This window comes from Panthera onca, chromosome A1, assembly GCF_046562875.1.
Source record: "Panthera onca isolate mPanOnc1 chromosome A1, mPanOnc1 haplotype 2, whole genome shotgun sequence".
Classification (NCBI taxonomy): Eukaryota; Metazoa; Chordata; class Mammalia; order Carnivora; family Felidae; genus Panthera; species Panthera onca.
The window spans coordinates 124,173,938-124,188,905 of NC_138339.1; the positions used below are offsets into that span (position 1 = coordinate 124,173,938).

Sequence of the window (14,968 nt, forward strand, 5' to 3'; positions counted from 1 at the left end):
CAGCATGGGCTTACCTCTTCCATGTAGCTTTATGACTGTATAGCAATTGACCTAAAAACCAGGCATTTCACATTCCTTCAAGATGGGGAGGTGTCCTATAATAAAGAATGTCTGGTTTTTGTCCTGGTTTCCTGGGAGGAAACTTCTTCCATATCCATGAGATTTCAATCATGATAGGAGTGTCTCTGTTATTCATCATTGGCCCTGATGGTTTATGTTAATGAAGTAACTCCTGGTGGGCCCCTAGATAAGTAATGCTAAGCATTCTATTGAGTTCTAGGAGTTGTTCTAGCACATTATCACACCTGAAGTGGGCCATGGGAAGCCCCATATTTGTAGCCAGTGGGTCAGAGTATGGGTAGCCTGGGGACCCTCCAAACTTGTGGCCAGCATTTGAAGTGAGGGCAGTCTTGTAGGGGGATCATGGAAACTCCCGAATTTATAGTGTTTTGAGTCATTAGTACAGGAGGCAGCTGACATCTACAGTGAGGGCAATCTTGTTGGGGATCATGCCCTTTTGCTGTGGGGCCTGTGCTAACTGCAGATGGTTAGCAAAGAATTTTAATGCAGTATTTTAGAAAGACAAACATACCTGGCAGAACTCTTAATGGCTGCAGAATCAGAGCCCCCTCCTTTTCTGCTAGTGGCCTAACACCACTAGCTCTACTCAACTTTCCCACAAACTCTTCTCCTAAACCCCAGGAAAAACTATAAATGACCACAAAAATCAACGTCAGCTGACATTTATTCCAATTTAAGAGGGAACAGGAATGAAGAGAAAGGAAGTAACAAAACAATCACAATGAAGCGCCTCACTTTTGTTCAAAAAAAGTCCCTCACCTTTTCAGTGTTCATAGTAATACTTAAATCACAAAAGTCATGTGGGGAAGAGAAGCCGTGTCACTGAAGAATAAAGTTCTGCCATGAGTCAAGTATTGGAGCCTTCTACGACACTTTAAAAACTCATTTCCTTTTCAAGCACATATGCAATTATATATCCTAGTATCTCTATTACCATAAATGTAATTTAACTGTTTGGAGAGTGGTACTACAAAGCCTTTACTTGTGCCTCAAGCAATAAAAAGGCTGTGTCATTTAATACATATATAAGAAGTATGGAGGGTGATGTGGGGGGGAGGGCACAGAGAGGAAAGAGGTGAGAAAGTGGTCAGAACTGAGTCGTGATAGGGAACACCAAACTCTAAACTCTAAGGGGCCCTTGGTTAGAGATGTTTGGAATTAAATAAAAAGTAGAAGCATGGACAAAGCTCCTGAAGCAAGGTCTCCAGGGCCATCAGGTCCACCAAATGCTTCTCAGTGTTCACTAAATCAGCAAGCTCAAAAGGCACAGTCCTCACTGCTGGAGGACCTAAAGCAAGTTACTTAACCTCTCTAAGCCTCAATTTCCTTACCTGAGAAAGGTATTATGGAAAATACATTGTATTTGCATATACCTGGTGCACAGTAGGTGCTCAGCAAGCATCAGTTGTGTTGGATGAGGATGATAATGCAGGCCCAAATAAAGAGTCCTCCAGCTGCAGTACTGACAAAGGCTGCCCTCTGAGGTTCGGGACCACACTGAGCCCTTTCCCATTCCAGTACTGGTACTTGTTACCCCATGCCTTGGGCTGCCAGTGTCCCTGCATTTGCTCTTGCAGGCACATTTTCTAACATGTAGGCTACTTATAGGAGGTTGGCTTCCTAAAGACAATCTTTGTGTATTTGGAGGTACACCCCATGCTATCATGTGACTCTTGTGAAAAAGATAATGCTTAATGGAGACACAAAATGATATTCTTCTGCTCTTAACTCCAAATGAGAGAATCATTAACTTGAATAGAAGACTGACCTATGTGTTCTGTACATAATTAATTCAGGTCAAAATAACATTTAATAGTCAAAGAAAACTAGATGTAAAATTCGTAATGCATTTAATGTTATTACTGATGTTTTCCTTGGAACGTTTTTACGGTATTAACCTGGCCTAATGTCACTATAAATCCAAATGCACAAGAAACACATTTTACATAAAAGGCCCATTTTCTGTTCTTACGTAGTAACCAAATTACCAAATGGTCTACGGAATATCTTTTCCAAATATTAGATATTTTACGTTAAGGTTACAAAATCAAATAACTTCAGTGTGTGTTTACTATATATGTCAATTTTTAAAGATAAAGTAATAATGAATAAGTTGAACAATAATATAATTTCACTTATTAAAAGGCAGGAACAAGTCTAACTTACCTGGAAATTAAATAGCAATTCACCTCTCTTTTTTCTTGTCACCTTACAAAACAAGCACTTATATGAAGATTTTTACTGTTCAACCATATCTAATTAACAGCATGTTTCTTCAATTTTAAAATAAGATGAATGGACTGAGTCCATGTCTCAGGCAAAAAATTAAGCACTTGACATACATCATCTCTATTAGATTTAGACCTCAAAATAATCCCAAGAGAGTTATCAATAGTAACCTCATCTTACAGAAAAGAAATGGGAACTGAAAAAGGTTAGGTAATTTGCCAGGATGCAGCCTAGGATGTAAGCCATGAAATTTCTCCAACTTCTAGACACGACGTCCTTCTTATAGGGTCTTTTGAGTTCAGGTAGGTAATTATCTTTATTTGCATTAACATTAAGTGGAGATGTTAAGTTTCTAGGATAGGGACTATCTATATTTAACAATGTACAGAATTAATGTAAACTGACCAAAATGGTAGTTTGGGATGGATGTTAAGTAGTAATAAAAGACTTTCATTTTATACAGATTGTATATTACATGAGCTTCCTAAAATTTTTAGCTGAGTAAATAATGTGATTAAAAATCACTACACTTCACCAAGTTACACAGTTAATGAAACTGATAATACACTTACCTCAATCAATTTGTTGGCATGTTCACGGAAAACTTGAGCATATTCCTTAACTTCTTTCTCATTTCCATTCTTTGCAGCTTCAATCAATACTAAAAGTGGAACGTTGGTTTCCAGGAATGAATCTGAAACATGGTCCATGACGGCTTTGCGTAGCTAATAATTAAATTGTAAAAATTTGATTTTATTTCTACTAAGAAACTAGACTGCTTTTTTCTCTGGTACTTTTAAATCTTAGAGGAAGCTCATGATAGCCTGGCTGCACTTATATGAGGATCCCTCACGTAAGCCATGAAGTTATATAATATGGGACAGAGGAAACATGATCCTAAAGATAATGCTTATACTATAGTTATAGTATTTTAACAACAAAATCTTAAGTTTCAAGATAATATCCCCCTTTTGGGGAGAATTACAAAACTAAAACTTTTTTCTTAAAGGAATAGTAAAAAGCTGAACAGAAAACAGCTCTGGATTGAATTGATACATATAGCCTTGGAATATGCAATTATATTCCTAACTAAAAGTGAAAAGAGAGGATTAAGTACTTTCTGGCTTATCTGAACAGGGTTAGCACACTATGAACCTTAAACCTATTAACGGTTTTCTTTATAACCGTTTAAGATATGACTTCATTAGAAGAAAAACAAATAAAGACACATTCCATCTTTGCTTTTTATCAGACATGAACAATAAAATGTCTATTAAGTCTGGAAACTATTATTACTACAATTTTTTTTTCTTTTTTTTTTTTAAAGTAGGCTTCATGCCCAGCGTGGATCCCAATGAGGGAGTTGAATTCATGACCCTGAGATCAAGACCTGAGATGAGATCAAGAGTCGAACACTTAACCGACTAAGCCACCTAGGCACCCCATTGCAACTTCTTTTTAAGTCTTAATACTAATTTGATCACATTAGTAATAAAATTACTAATTTTATCACACTACATTATGCATACAAATAATACATTTATCACATACATAATACATTTGATTTAACAAACGAAGAGATTCTTTCCTCTGTATTTACTAACTTGGAAAATTGAGCAACCCAAACATCTTTATCACCACCTATTCATACTGGAAGCACATCTTCACCAAGGATCTAAGGGAACTTCAAGTGTGTAATCAGAGCGGGGCAAGTCAAATAACAGCAATTTCTGTCTCTCCTGTATGTAATCTAGTACCACAAGATCCTTCAGGGTATTTTCACAGGTCCCCAAGTCGTTTGAAATTCATTTTCTTACCTGTACATCCTTTTCACACTAAAGCTAACTGATTCAGTCCATCCCAGTGGGACTCCATTATTCCAGGTCCCCAAGAGATTTTATTAGCTAGTTAGAACCTTATTAGCTACCAAATAGAGATAGGCAGTTTCCTGTGACAAACCATCCTTTTACCCCAGTAAAATATATGGGCCAAATACTTCCTAGAATTTTAACCAAAACTACAAAACTGAGAACTTAGGAAAGCAATTGACACATTTTTTCCCAGCTTACCTGTCTACGCAAGTCTCTAGTCTTCTTGGTCATTTTATCTATGGCAGAATTGAGTGCATCACTTCTTTCTTTACGTCCAGCCTGCAAAATGAGAAAATTACAGCTGATAGCTATTCTTGCTCAAATCAACATTTTTTTGTTTAACATTTATTTATTTTTGAGAGACAGCGCGAGCAGGGGAGGGGGAGAGAGAGAGGGAGACACAGAATCCTAAGCAGGCTCCAGGCTCTGAGCTGTCAGCACAGAGCCCGACGCGGGGCTCAAACCCACAAACCATGAGATCACGACCTGACCCGAAGTCAGACGCTCAACCGACTGAGGCACCCAGGTGCCCCAAACCAACTTTTTTTTTAAAGGCAATTTCTTGGGGCGCCTGGGTGGTTCTTCGGTTGAGCATCTGACTTCGGCTGGGGTCATGATCTCGTGGTCCGTGAGTTCAAGCCCCACGTCGGGCTCTGTGCTGATAGCTCGGAGCCTGGAGCCTGCTTCAGATTCTGTGTCTCCCTCTCTCTCTGCTCCTCTCCCACTCATGCTCTCTCTCTCTCTCAAAAATAAACACTAAAAAAATTTTTTTTAGAAATACAATAAAAAGTAAATAAAAAGGCAATTTCTTTTAGCCCAAAGTTGGGAAATAAACGTGGGCAGGGCAGGGGAGAACCATGTGACTTTGTTCATAAAAACCTAACCTTACAATTCTTAGGCTCCACATTATCTGATGGTGAGAATTGATGGAGTTTTAACCAAAATAAAATAATCCAGGAGATATGACTTTCACTTAAATGCTTCTGCTTGAAAAATTAAACTTAATATTTTAATTCAAGGTTCAGCATACATCAATTTCATTAAAGAACCAGCTCTCCTTGAACTGCAAGCAAGAAGAGATTACACCTGATTTTGATGAACTCTGAGATTTGAACAATGTTAAAATGTGAAAAATGGCACCTGGGACCAAAACAATGTGAAACAATGAATTTTAAAGTTAAGATGTACCATGATGGGTCAGAGTAAATAATGTATATTATGTAGCTCGAATAAGAATGCTTTGTAAGATTTCTTCAGCCATGTATTTTTAAGTTCTAGGCTAAGCTTAATCCAATTGTATTGCACAGAAAGAATGTATTAGTCACTCTGAGACAGTTATGTAAATGGGCATTGCTCCAGGGTTCAGGAGGTTGAGATTTGCATCCGGGAACATTTTAAGCAGTACCAAAATAGATAGTAGCTGGAAGAAAAGGAAATAAAGTTAAGTTACCCCAGGGAGGACTAGCCACGTGCTTGGAAATATCTTGGTAAGACATCAGGTGAGTCAGACTATAAAGTATATTAAAAGTTTTTCCTTACTAAATACCCAGCCAACAAATGTGAAATAAAACATGTAGTAATCACAAGATAGATACAAATGGACAAAGGAATCTAACCCAACGTTCTACTTTTGGGTGTCCTCAAGGCATTCTGGTATAGATATGCCATCAGTACACAAGCCAGCACAGCAGGTGAATAGTTGGGATGGAGAGATGTGGTTTCATATTTTCTCAGTGCCTTTTATGTACATTTCTAACTCATTTTCTCTCTTATCCCACATCTATTAAATGGGGACAATGACACTTGTCCCTCTGCCCCTATCTCCATTGGTTGTAAGAAGAGAAAACAGAAGAAATGTTAAGAAATATAGGCTATTTAGCAGAGGACAAAAAGATGACAAGACGGGATTTTAGGAATACAGAGAGTTGAAATACAAGTGCTAAATTAGTACGTTCACTATCAAATCTGGTTAGGGTCATATCCATTATCTTTTCCCCCAATAGTTCTGTATTGCCAATAAAGTTAAGTAGTTCAGTAATATTAATAAGTAAAAAAAAAAAGGGGGGGGGGAATCTCAACAAAACTGATTGAAGTATGAGAATTTCTACCTGCAGGAATAAACTGTGATTTACTCACAGCCTTCAGTCAGAAAATAACTTGACAAATATAGTTAGTTACAATCTCAAAGATCAAAAGAGCAGGATCTAAGGCAAAGGTGACTAAAACTGAATTTTTTAAAAATCAAATTGACCTCATAACTAATGCCTTAATGAGGAAAGTCTCAGTACATTCCTTAGACACACAAGTGCACACTTCAAGAAAACTTCTCCAAGTCATGTTTGTCGTTTTTCCTAGCCACATTTTAGGATGTTTCTAGTAGATCATTTATTCCAGAAAACATTGGCTATCTAAAACCCAAAGGATGGGCTAAATGACCTCATGAAAACTCCAACCCCTTGTAACCTCGAATCCCCAGAAATTTCCTCAATTTGTGCAGAAGGATTTACTCTGCAAGTTACATAAAGCAAATCCTCAAACTTGATTTGAGGGGAATTACAGCCAACAGCAAAATTTACTTTAAGATGCAACCCAGACTATGAATCTGTTAAATCTGTACTTGTCAAACTACCTTAAAAATCAATTTGTCTTTCTTGTTACTGTAGGAAATAAAAGTTTATGCCTCATTGATCAGGAAGGGACAGTTCAGAAGCAGTTATTTACTGAAGCTTTTAGCTTATACTAGACAGACCACCTTTTAAATCAAAACCCCTCTAACACACACACTTGTACGCGCGCGCAACTTTAGAATTCCAATCATTTAAAATAGGGGTAAGTACACATGCATCTACACACTTACAACCTTAAAAATGAGCTTGATGAAATTGGAAACGTTGCTTATTTGTAAAACAAGATTTTACTTCTCTTTGAAATTAAAAGTCTTAGGATCTTTTAATTCTAGTTTTAGCTATGTCAAAGTAAAGGTGCTCATTTAACCTTTAAAGTAAATGATTCTCAACTCCTACCTAATTGAGAGACTCTATTCCATCTAAACAGAGAGGCTACCTAGGTTCATTCATATTTGACATATTTGTCCTGCTAACCAGTGACAAAAGGGCTTTCTGAAAAAAATATTAGGCATATTTGGGGTTTCAACATATAGGTTCTCCTCAGCAAGTTAATAGCAGCTGAAATGAGGAGGGAAACTTCTTAGCTAGATGGCTTCTAGCAACATAGTTCTAGCTGGGACAGCAAAAGGGCTTTCAAAATCCATCTTCAACAGAAGCATAAAGAAGCCACTCCACCTGCCTTTTGCGTGGCCAAATAATAAATTCTATTTATTTAGACACACTTTTTACAGAGCACCTACTTTGCATCCACTGGAGTAGGCAGGACTAGCCACAATCCTTCTTTCAGAGAGTTTACAATCTGAGCTAAAATAATTCAGAACAACATATAATTCAGCAATACTCTGTATTGTGCTGGGCCTGATAGGACTTCTAAATGAATTAACAGTGGGTCAGAGTAATAAGGGGAAGTTATGCACAAGATTACATTTGAGTCAGGCACTGAATTTTTTTTTTTTTAATTATTAATAACTGAACTTTTCAGGAGGATTTTACCCCATTTTTGGTGGTAACCTGTGAAAAAACAAGCATTTTTTTTTCTTCCAAAGACCAGACCCTTGCTTCACAAAGAGTAATCTTTTCTCCTATAACAAATTTACAACTCCCCCCAAACCACTCCTACCTTTGTCAAAGATGACACTGTCGCACTGTTGTGACTGGTGCATATGTCGACAATTACTCACCCATACCCTACAACCTCTCAACTCTAGTTCTAGTTGGGCTCTAGCCCAACTCTTCCCATTCGGGAAGGCATGAAATGTGTCCCTGGCACAGCTGGCGGCATCTCAAGGTACATTTTAATCCCTAGAAATAATGTGACAAATGTTCCCAGGTGAGCCTACAAAAGCCTACTCGACCTAAAAAGTAACAGTACAAAATAAACAGCACTTCCAGGGAAAAACAGAGTGAAAACTTTTACAGTGCTTCCAGTGAATCAATCTATGGCACCATTCCACCAAATCCTGGGAGATCAGAACCAAATGTGAACTATTCCTTTATCTTTCTGGAGAAAAATATGACAAAATCCAGGATGGGGAAAAGTTAGAGAGCCAATACGAAAACAGTCCCGGCACAAACTGATGCATGTAGCTGAGATATTCTAATCTTTTTCTTAAAACAGATGCTAATACTTACACATTAAATAGCTGCTGTAAGTTAGAAAGTTAACAGAAGTACAAACAAGTATTTAAAGTAAACAGATACAAAAAGTAAGTATATGAAAGTCGTAAAATAAGGCCTTAATTTTGAAACTATTAATAACCCAGAAAAAAGAATAAGATGACCCAACTGTGTGGATATTTCAGAAGGATTTTAAAATGCTCATTATCTGGGAATATCAGGCTAAGAACTGTTGATAAATCATGGAACTCTTCTGATTTCTATGTTGATTAACAACAATTAAAAAACTTTCTAAACGGCTCTGATCTTCTTTGCTCTACTTAATTAAGATAATGTGTTAACAGGGAATCTTTGTTTACTGAAAATTTTACAACATCTCATGCTCATCCAACAGGTACTGGATCTTGAACATAATATGTCAAGGGTATGTTTGCTTTATTTAATATAAGGAAGATTCTCATCAGTTTTGCCATTCATTAAAATTACCTATAGGGGCGCCTGGGTGGATCAGTCGGTTAAGCGTCCGACTTGGGCTCAGGTCATGATCTCACAGTCCGTGAGTTCGATCCCCTCATCGGGCTCTGTGCTGACAGCTCAGAGCTTGGAGCCTGCTTCAGATTCTGTGTCTCCCTCTCTCTCTGATCCTCCCCCGTTCATGCTCTGTCTCTCTCTGTCTCAAAAATAAATAAAACATACATACATACATACATACATAAAAATAAAATTACCTATATAAAGCAAAGACCTTTAAAAGGCAATAAGTGGAAGAAATACTTATAAAATATCTGGGAAAAAAATAATTTCTTTAATAAAAGAACAGTTTACAAATCTTTAAGAAAATGACCAATTTCAAGTGGGAATGAGCAAATGAAATACACAGTCCACATGAAGGAACAAAATGACAATACACCTATATACAACATGGTACCCAATGTTACTCATAAGAGAAACAAAGAAAAGAAAGCTTTTTTTACCTATTAGATTCACAGGTATTTTACAATATGTTGTGGGGGTGGGGAAGGAGTTGGTGGGGTGGTTACTGAACACTTACAGACTTCTAGGGGAAGTATGAAATGGTTTAAAACTTTTCGGAAGGCAATGTGGTAATGTCTATCAAATTAAAAACAATTTTTTTAATGTTTATTTATTTAAAAAAATTTTTTTAATGTTTATTTATTTTTGACAGAGAGACAGAGCATGAGCAGGGACGGGCACAGAGAGAGGGAGACACAGAATCTGAAGCAGGCTCCAGGCTCTGAGCTGTCAGCACAGAGCCTGATGCGGGGCACGAACCCACTAACTGTGAGATCATGACCTGAGCCGAAGTCAGACGCTCAACCAACTGAGCCACCCAGGCACTACTATCAATTTTAAATAGACACACTCTATAACCTAGTGATTTTTTGGTTCAGAATTTATATAAAATCTTGCCTAAGGATGCAAAGATATTAAAAGGGTATTCATTTTACACTGTCTGCAAAAGCCAAAAGGCTCAAAACAAACTACATGTCCATATATTATAGAAGAGCCATACAAGGGGAAACTATGAAGCCATTAGACACCCCATATCTCACACTCTCCCTCTCTGTCTCTCTCTCTCTCACACACACACACATACAAAGAAGCAGCAGTAGAGAATCAACTCCCACAGGATGTCAAGCCTTAGCAGAACCATTTCAGTAATATGGGTTAATCTCAACCGCAGCTATAATGTTGCCATACTGTAAGACTTTCAGAGTAAGAAATCATCTTGTTCTCTTCGGACCAAATTTTTGTTACTGATTTTCTTTGCATTGATGACATCATATGTTCAATTTTTTATTTTTTTTATTTTTATTTTTTGCTGGTCTCAGCACATGTTGCTGTCCTTCTACTCCAGACTTCTAAAGGGAATGACATTTCCCAGGTTCAGCAATGAAGACTGCCAACATCTAGTCAATATACATGCAAATTCACCCTTTTAAATTTACCCAATGGGGTCAAAAAGCCTCTAAAATTGGAAGGGATTCTTCAAGAAAATATGAATGGATATCTTAACTCTTAATTCTACTCTATGCAAATGGCTTTTTGTATACCTGTGGGCCACCTATGTGGGTAGGATGAGAAACATATCTAAACAGAAAACTACTTGTAAATGCAGAGGGAGAAGCAGGAAGAACAAATCCAAACTTAGCCATATTTCAGAATTTAAAAATGAAGCCTGCCACGTACAGAGGGAGGGGGAAACATGAACACGAGGTAGCCACTGGCAGAACAAGAATAAGAAAAGGGTTTGGCAATACAAATTTCAATCAGTCTGTGCATTAACCAAGACTTTAAGGGGCACGTGGGTGGCTCAGTTGGTTAAGCATCCAACTCTTGATTTTGGCTCCGGTAATGATCTCATGGTTTTGTGAGTTCTAGGCCCGCATGGACTCTGTGCAAACAGCACAGAGCCTGACTAAGATTCTCCCTCTTTTTCTGCCCCTTCCTCCCTCTCCCTCTCCCTCTCCCTCTCTCTCTCTCTCTCTCACACACACACACACACACACACAAAATGAATAAGTAAACTTTAGAAAAAAAGATTTTAAGATCAGCTCTATTTGGTCTGAGGTCTATGGTAGAGAAAATAAAAGATCTTCATGGCTGAAATGTACCTGTGCCCAAACTTCTACGGAAGATTTTCCCTCACCTAACGTCCAACATAGGTGTATCACCCAAAGATCTATAGCTGAATTACCTAGCCCTGGGCACAGAACATAACTCTAGCACAACAAAATTAGGCTGTCACATGATCCTAGCCCTGCCACCCCCAACAGCAACAACTACCAAAAAGTACATGCCTCCAAAGCTAGAAGAAATCCTGAACTTTTTAAGTTATAGCATCAAAAGGAACACAGTTCACCATCCCTAGCAAAGCCACCACTACTTCTTACTACTTTCTCAATCATGTTTACTAAGAGAACAAAAGGACTTTTAAAAATCAAAATCAATGGAGGGCAGGGATAGGGACAAAGATCTAGTAAAAAAAAAAGGGGGGGGGGATTCTGGAGGCCTTATGTGGACAACTTATTTTTAAAAATGCCTTTTTTTTTTTTTTTTTTTTTTTTAAAGGAAGATGCCCAACCACCCACATGTTTATTTACATGCAACAGTGGTCTAGTGAGCGCCAACACTGTAGGAGCCTAGTGTTCTGAATGCTCTCAGATCCTCTGGCTCCACCTGTGACTATCAACTACTCTTTAGACAATATCCAATACAATAGATTGGTAAAGCCATCAATTCTTACATTACAAACTCTATCTGCCTCTGTCAGGTATGCTTTGTTTCTTGGGAAGATAACAAGCTAATGTTCAGCATCAACCTCAATGATTTTTCTTTTTCTTTTCTTTTCTTTTTTAAACAGCGAATCAACAGTCACATATTTGCCTTCAAATATACATGGTTTGAAAGCAGTGAAAAACTCTAGGATTTACCATAGTCTTCTCTCATCTTCCTTCCTCCCTCCCTCCAAAAGAAGGCTAGTAAAACCCACTTACTCTAAGGTAGGCCCAAATATGAGGCAGCCAAATAAGAACCCTGAAAGGTTCTTACAAGGGGACATACTGAGACCCACAAAATCCAGGACCTCCACCCTAAAAATGACTATTACTTTTTGATAAACATGAAGAGTTTCTCCAAGTTATCAATCAAGACTGGTAGCAAGAAGATTTATTTTAACATTACTTCTCCAGGGCACCTTTTGTGCAACACCACGTGTGCTAGAGTTATTACAATTTTTGGATTTGGGCATGATTTAAAAAACATTTCACTTTCTAGCATAATGTAAAATTAAGCTTCCACTCTCCTACAAAAGAACAGAAAACTCCATGTATATATCTGTACATCTGCCTCTCCAAGCTGAGAAATAATTCTATCTAATCAGTAATTCATATTAAAAACAAACTTTCATGTAGAGTAGCTTTCATGCATGTAACTACAGCACCTAAGCCCTACCACTTGACTCATTCAATTTGCTTAAAACCATTCACAAAGAGAAGAGACAAGTTAGATTTTACTTCTCCTTTGCCTTGTCATGAACAATAACTAAAGCAGTGAAAATTTAAACAGCTATGGTTAGTACTTTGCAGAGGTTGTACTGCCACTTTAATTAAGTCAAAGGCCTATGTGTAGAGAGTAAAACTGTTCTAAAATGAAACCAAAAACAAACAAACAACGTTTAATTCAGAAAGAACATGGGTCTCTGTTTAGTCCTTTTAGCTAAAGAAAGATAAAGATTTTAAAAAATGATACAAAATTCCACCAATGGGAACTATGTACTCCACCAACTTTTAAGACAAACACACTATCTTCTTTGGTTCCAAAGACTGAACCTTCTGAATCCAAAGAGAAGGCAAGTGAGCAAGATGACCTGTAACCCAGAACAAATTCTCTGGGTCCTGTGATACTGTATTACTGCTTACTTCTGCGGTGCAATACTGCGCACTTCTCCAGATGCATCAAAAAATAATTACTCTTGATTGCACAGGTCCTTCTCTGAGCAATTTTCCTTGCCCACAAATCTGGTATAATAGTGCTGGGATAATGTAATTTAAGCATTTTCCATTTGTTAACATATAAGAGGTAGGCAAGCAGACTAGAGAGGAGAAAGGAACCAAGAGTCTAAGGGGAAGGACATGCTTTTCCTTCTAAATTATCATATGCAACTCAATCCCAATTGTGGTTGCTCCACGGAAGAATTTAATCCAGTTCCTCCGGCCTGGCAAAGGTTTTTGTTTTTGTTTTCCATCAGAGAGTAGCTGACTTCAGTAAGGCATTTATAATATCCAAGGGCTTGTTTTCCTTTAAAAAGAAATTAAGAGACTACTCTTATCAGACTCCCCTCCTTAGGTGTTTTGGAACAAAGTTCCTATGGAACAGAAATTCTGTAACCTAGGATCACAGACCCTTTAAGAGTCTGGCTAAATCTTATTCACAGAAAAATGCACAAGCAACAGAATTCTGCAAATCAGTCTACAGAACCAGGTAAAGAATTAGTAGCCTATAGACAGACAAGACTATGGAAAAGATGGTCAATGTGGCAAGTGGCATCCTTGAGGACCTCTCCCTCCCTTCATTCCTTAACCAGCATGTAGGAAAAAGGTGGGAGTACTAGTGCAGGCCTGTTCCAAGGAATGTGGGGTTCCATTCATGGGCAACTTTGGCTTGGAAGCTTCTCTCTGGCCTAGGGATGCACTGCAGTCTAAGACTATCTGTCAAATCTTTCCTTCCTCTCTCCTTTCAGAGGTGTCAGACTTGCCCTGTGGTCTGAAGACGCCACTGGCCTTCAGAGTATTCATATGGTCTTCTCTTTCCTTTTGTACTTCCCAGGAACTTTACAAATTAAAAAAAAAAAAAAAAAAAAAGGAGATGGAGACGAAGAAATATTAAGGTTTTAAGAGTTTTTTTGTTTTTGAGAGAGAGAGCGTGGGGGGTAGAAAGAGAATCCTAAACAGACTCCACACTGTCAGCGCAAAGCCCAACACAAAACTTGAACCCATGAACCATGAAATCATGACCTGAGCTGAAACCAAGAGTCGGAGGCTCAACCAACTGAGCCACCCAGGCATCCCAAAACTCTAATAATTCTAATCCTTCTTGGGGTCTGCTTCTAGGAGAATTCAGACTATCCACCAGCATGTGCTGCTGTTTTCACAGCACCTTTACACAGCGCTCAGAATAAAGGACCTTGGATTCTTCCAATCCTCACTCCAGTAGCACCCTTCTACATAGAAACTATGCCTCTTAAGACAATGACTTCTTGCCCAATGGGATGAAGCCCCTGGAAGCCCACAGGTCAGTGATGTTCTGGTTTCACAGACACCAAGGGTAGTTTTGAGATTTTTGCCTCCAGTTCTAAGACAAGACCCACGAAGGTTAAGCACCAATGGTTATGACAGAAATTGCCATGGAAGGCCAAATTAATAAGGTCCGATGTGTAAAAGGCATTACGTTTGTCAGGCCTGAATATAGGACTCTCACTAATGCTAGAAAAATCCTTCACATTTATACTAATCATGGTTCTTTAATTTTCAAAACCAAGTTCTGAACAGTGATGACACTATTCAACGGGGAGAAGACACCATCAGGTCAAGTAATAACAGCCAAAGCAAAAACCCTAGTCCAAAGTATGAGTGACCTTCTGTATTCACCAGAGATTCCAACAGTTAGTGTGCAACTCAAAGTCAGTTCTTAGGTGTGCCAGCAGAAGCTCTTAAGTATGCAAATGCTCTGTTATCTGGGTGCCACAATGCCCCAATCATGCTCAGCATTAGCTGAGGCTTTCAGGTGAAGGAGTAGGTGAGATTCTGAGATTGGATTGTACCAGAATCCAACCAGGCTCTATCACTTGTCCTAAATCACTTCTGTTCCATTGTTAATGTTTAGGGCACACAGTATTAAATGACAGTATCACCCTAACCTTTTCTCCTAGTAAGACATGTAAGGATCAAATCAGCATTATTTTTCAATCAGCACTGTGATTAAAACGTTGTAACACGAGACAGAGAAGGACCATCTTTTTAA

At 38.2% G+C, this 14,968-nt stretch overlaps 1 protein-coding gene across 2 annotated transcripts in view; it reads right to left on the reverse strand.

The window, feature by feature from the left end:
- Positions 1-14,968, reverse strand: part of CTNNA1 (catenin alpha 1) — a 177,086-nt gene that overhangs the window by 41,745 nt on the left and 120,373 nt on the right. For both annotated transcript variants that reach the window (XM_078450571.2, XM_078450572.2), the window contains exons 8-9: positions 4,380-4,460; positions 2,883-3,035 (exon numbers count right to left, since the gene is read on the reverse strand). In XM_078450571.2, coding sequence (XP_078306697.1) covers positions 2,883-3,035; positions 4,380-4,460 — 234 coding nt within the window. The remainder of the gene's footprint in view (positions 1-2,882; positions 3,036-4,379; positions 4,461-14,968) is intronic.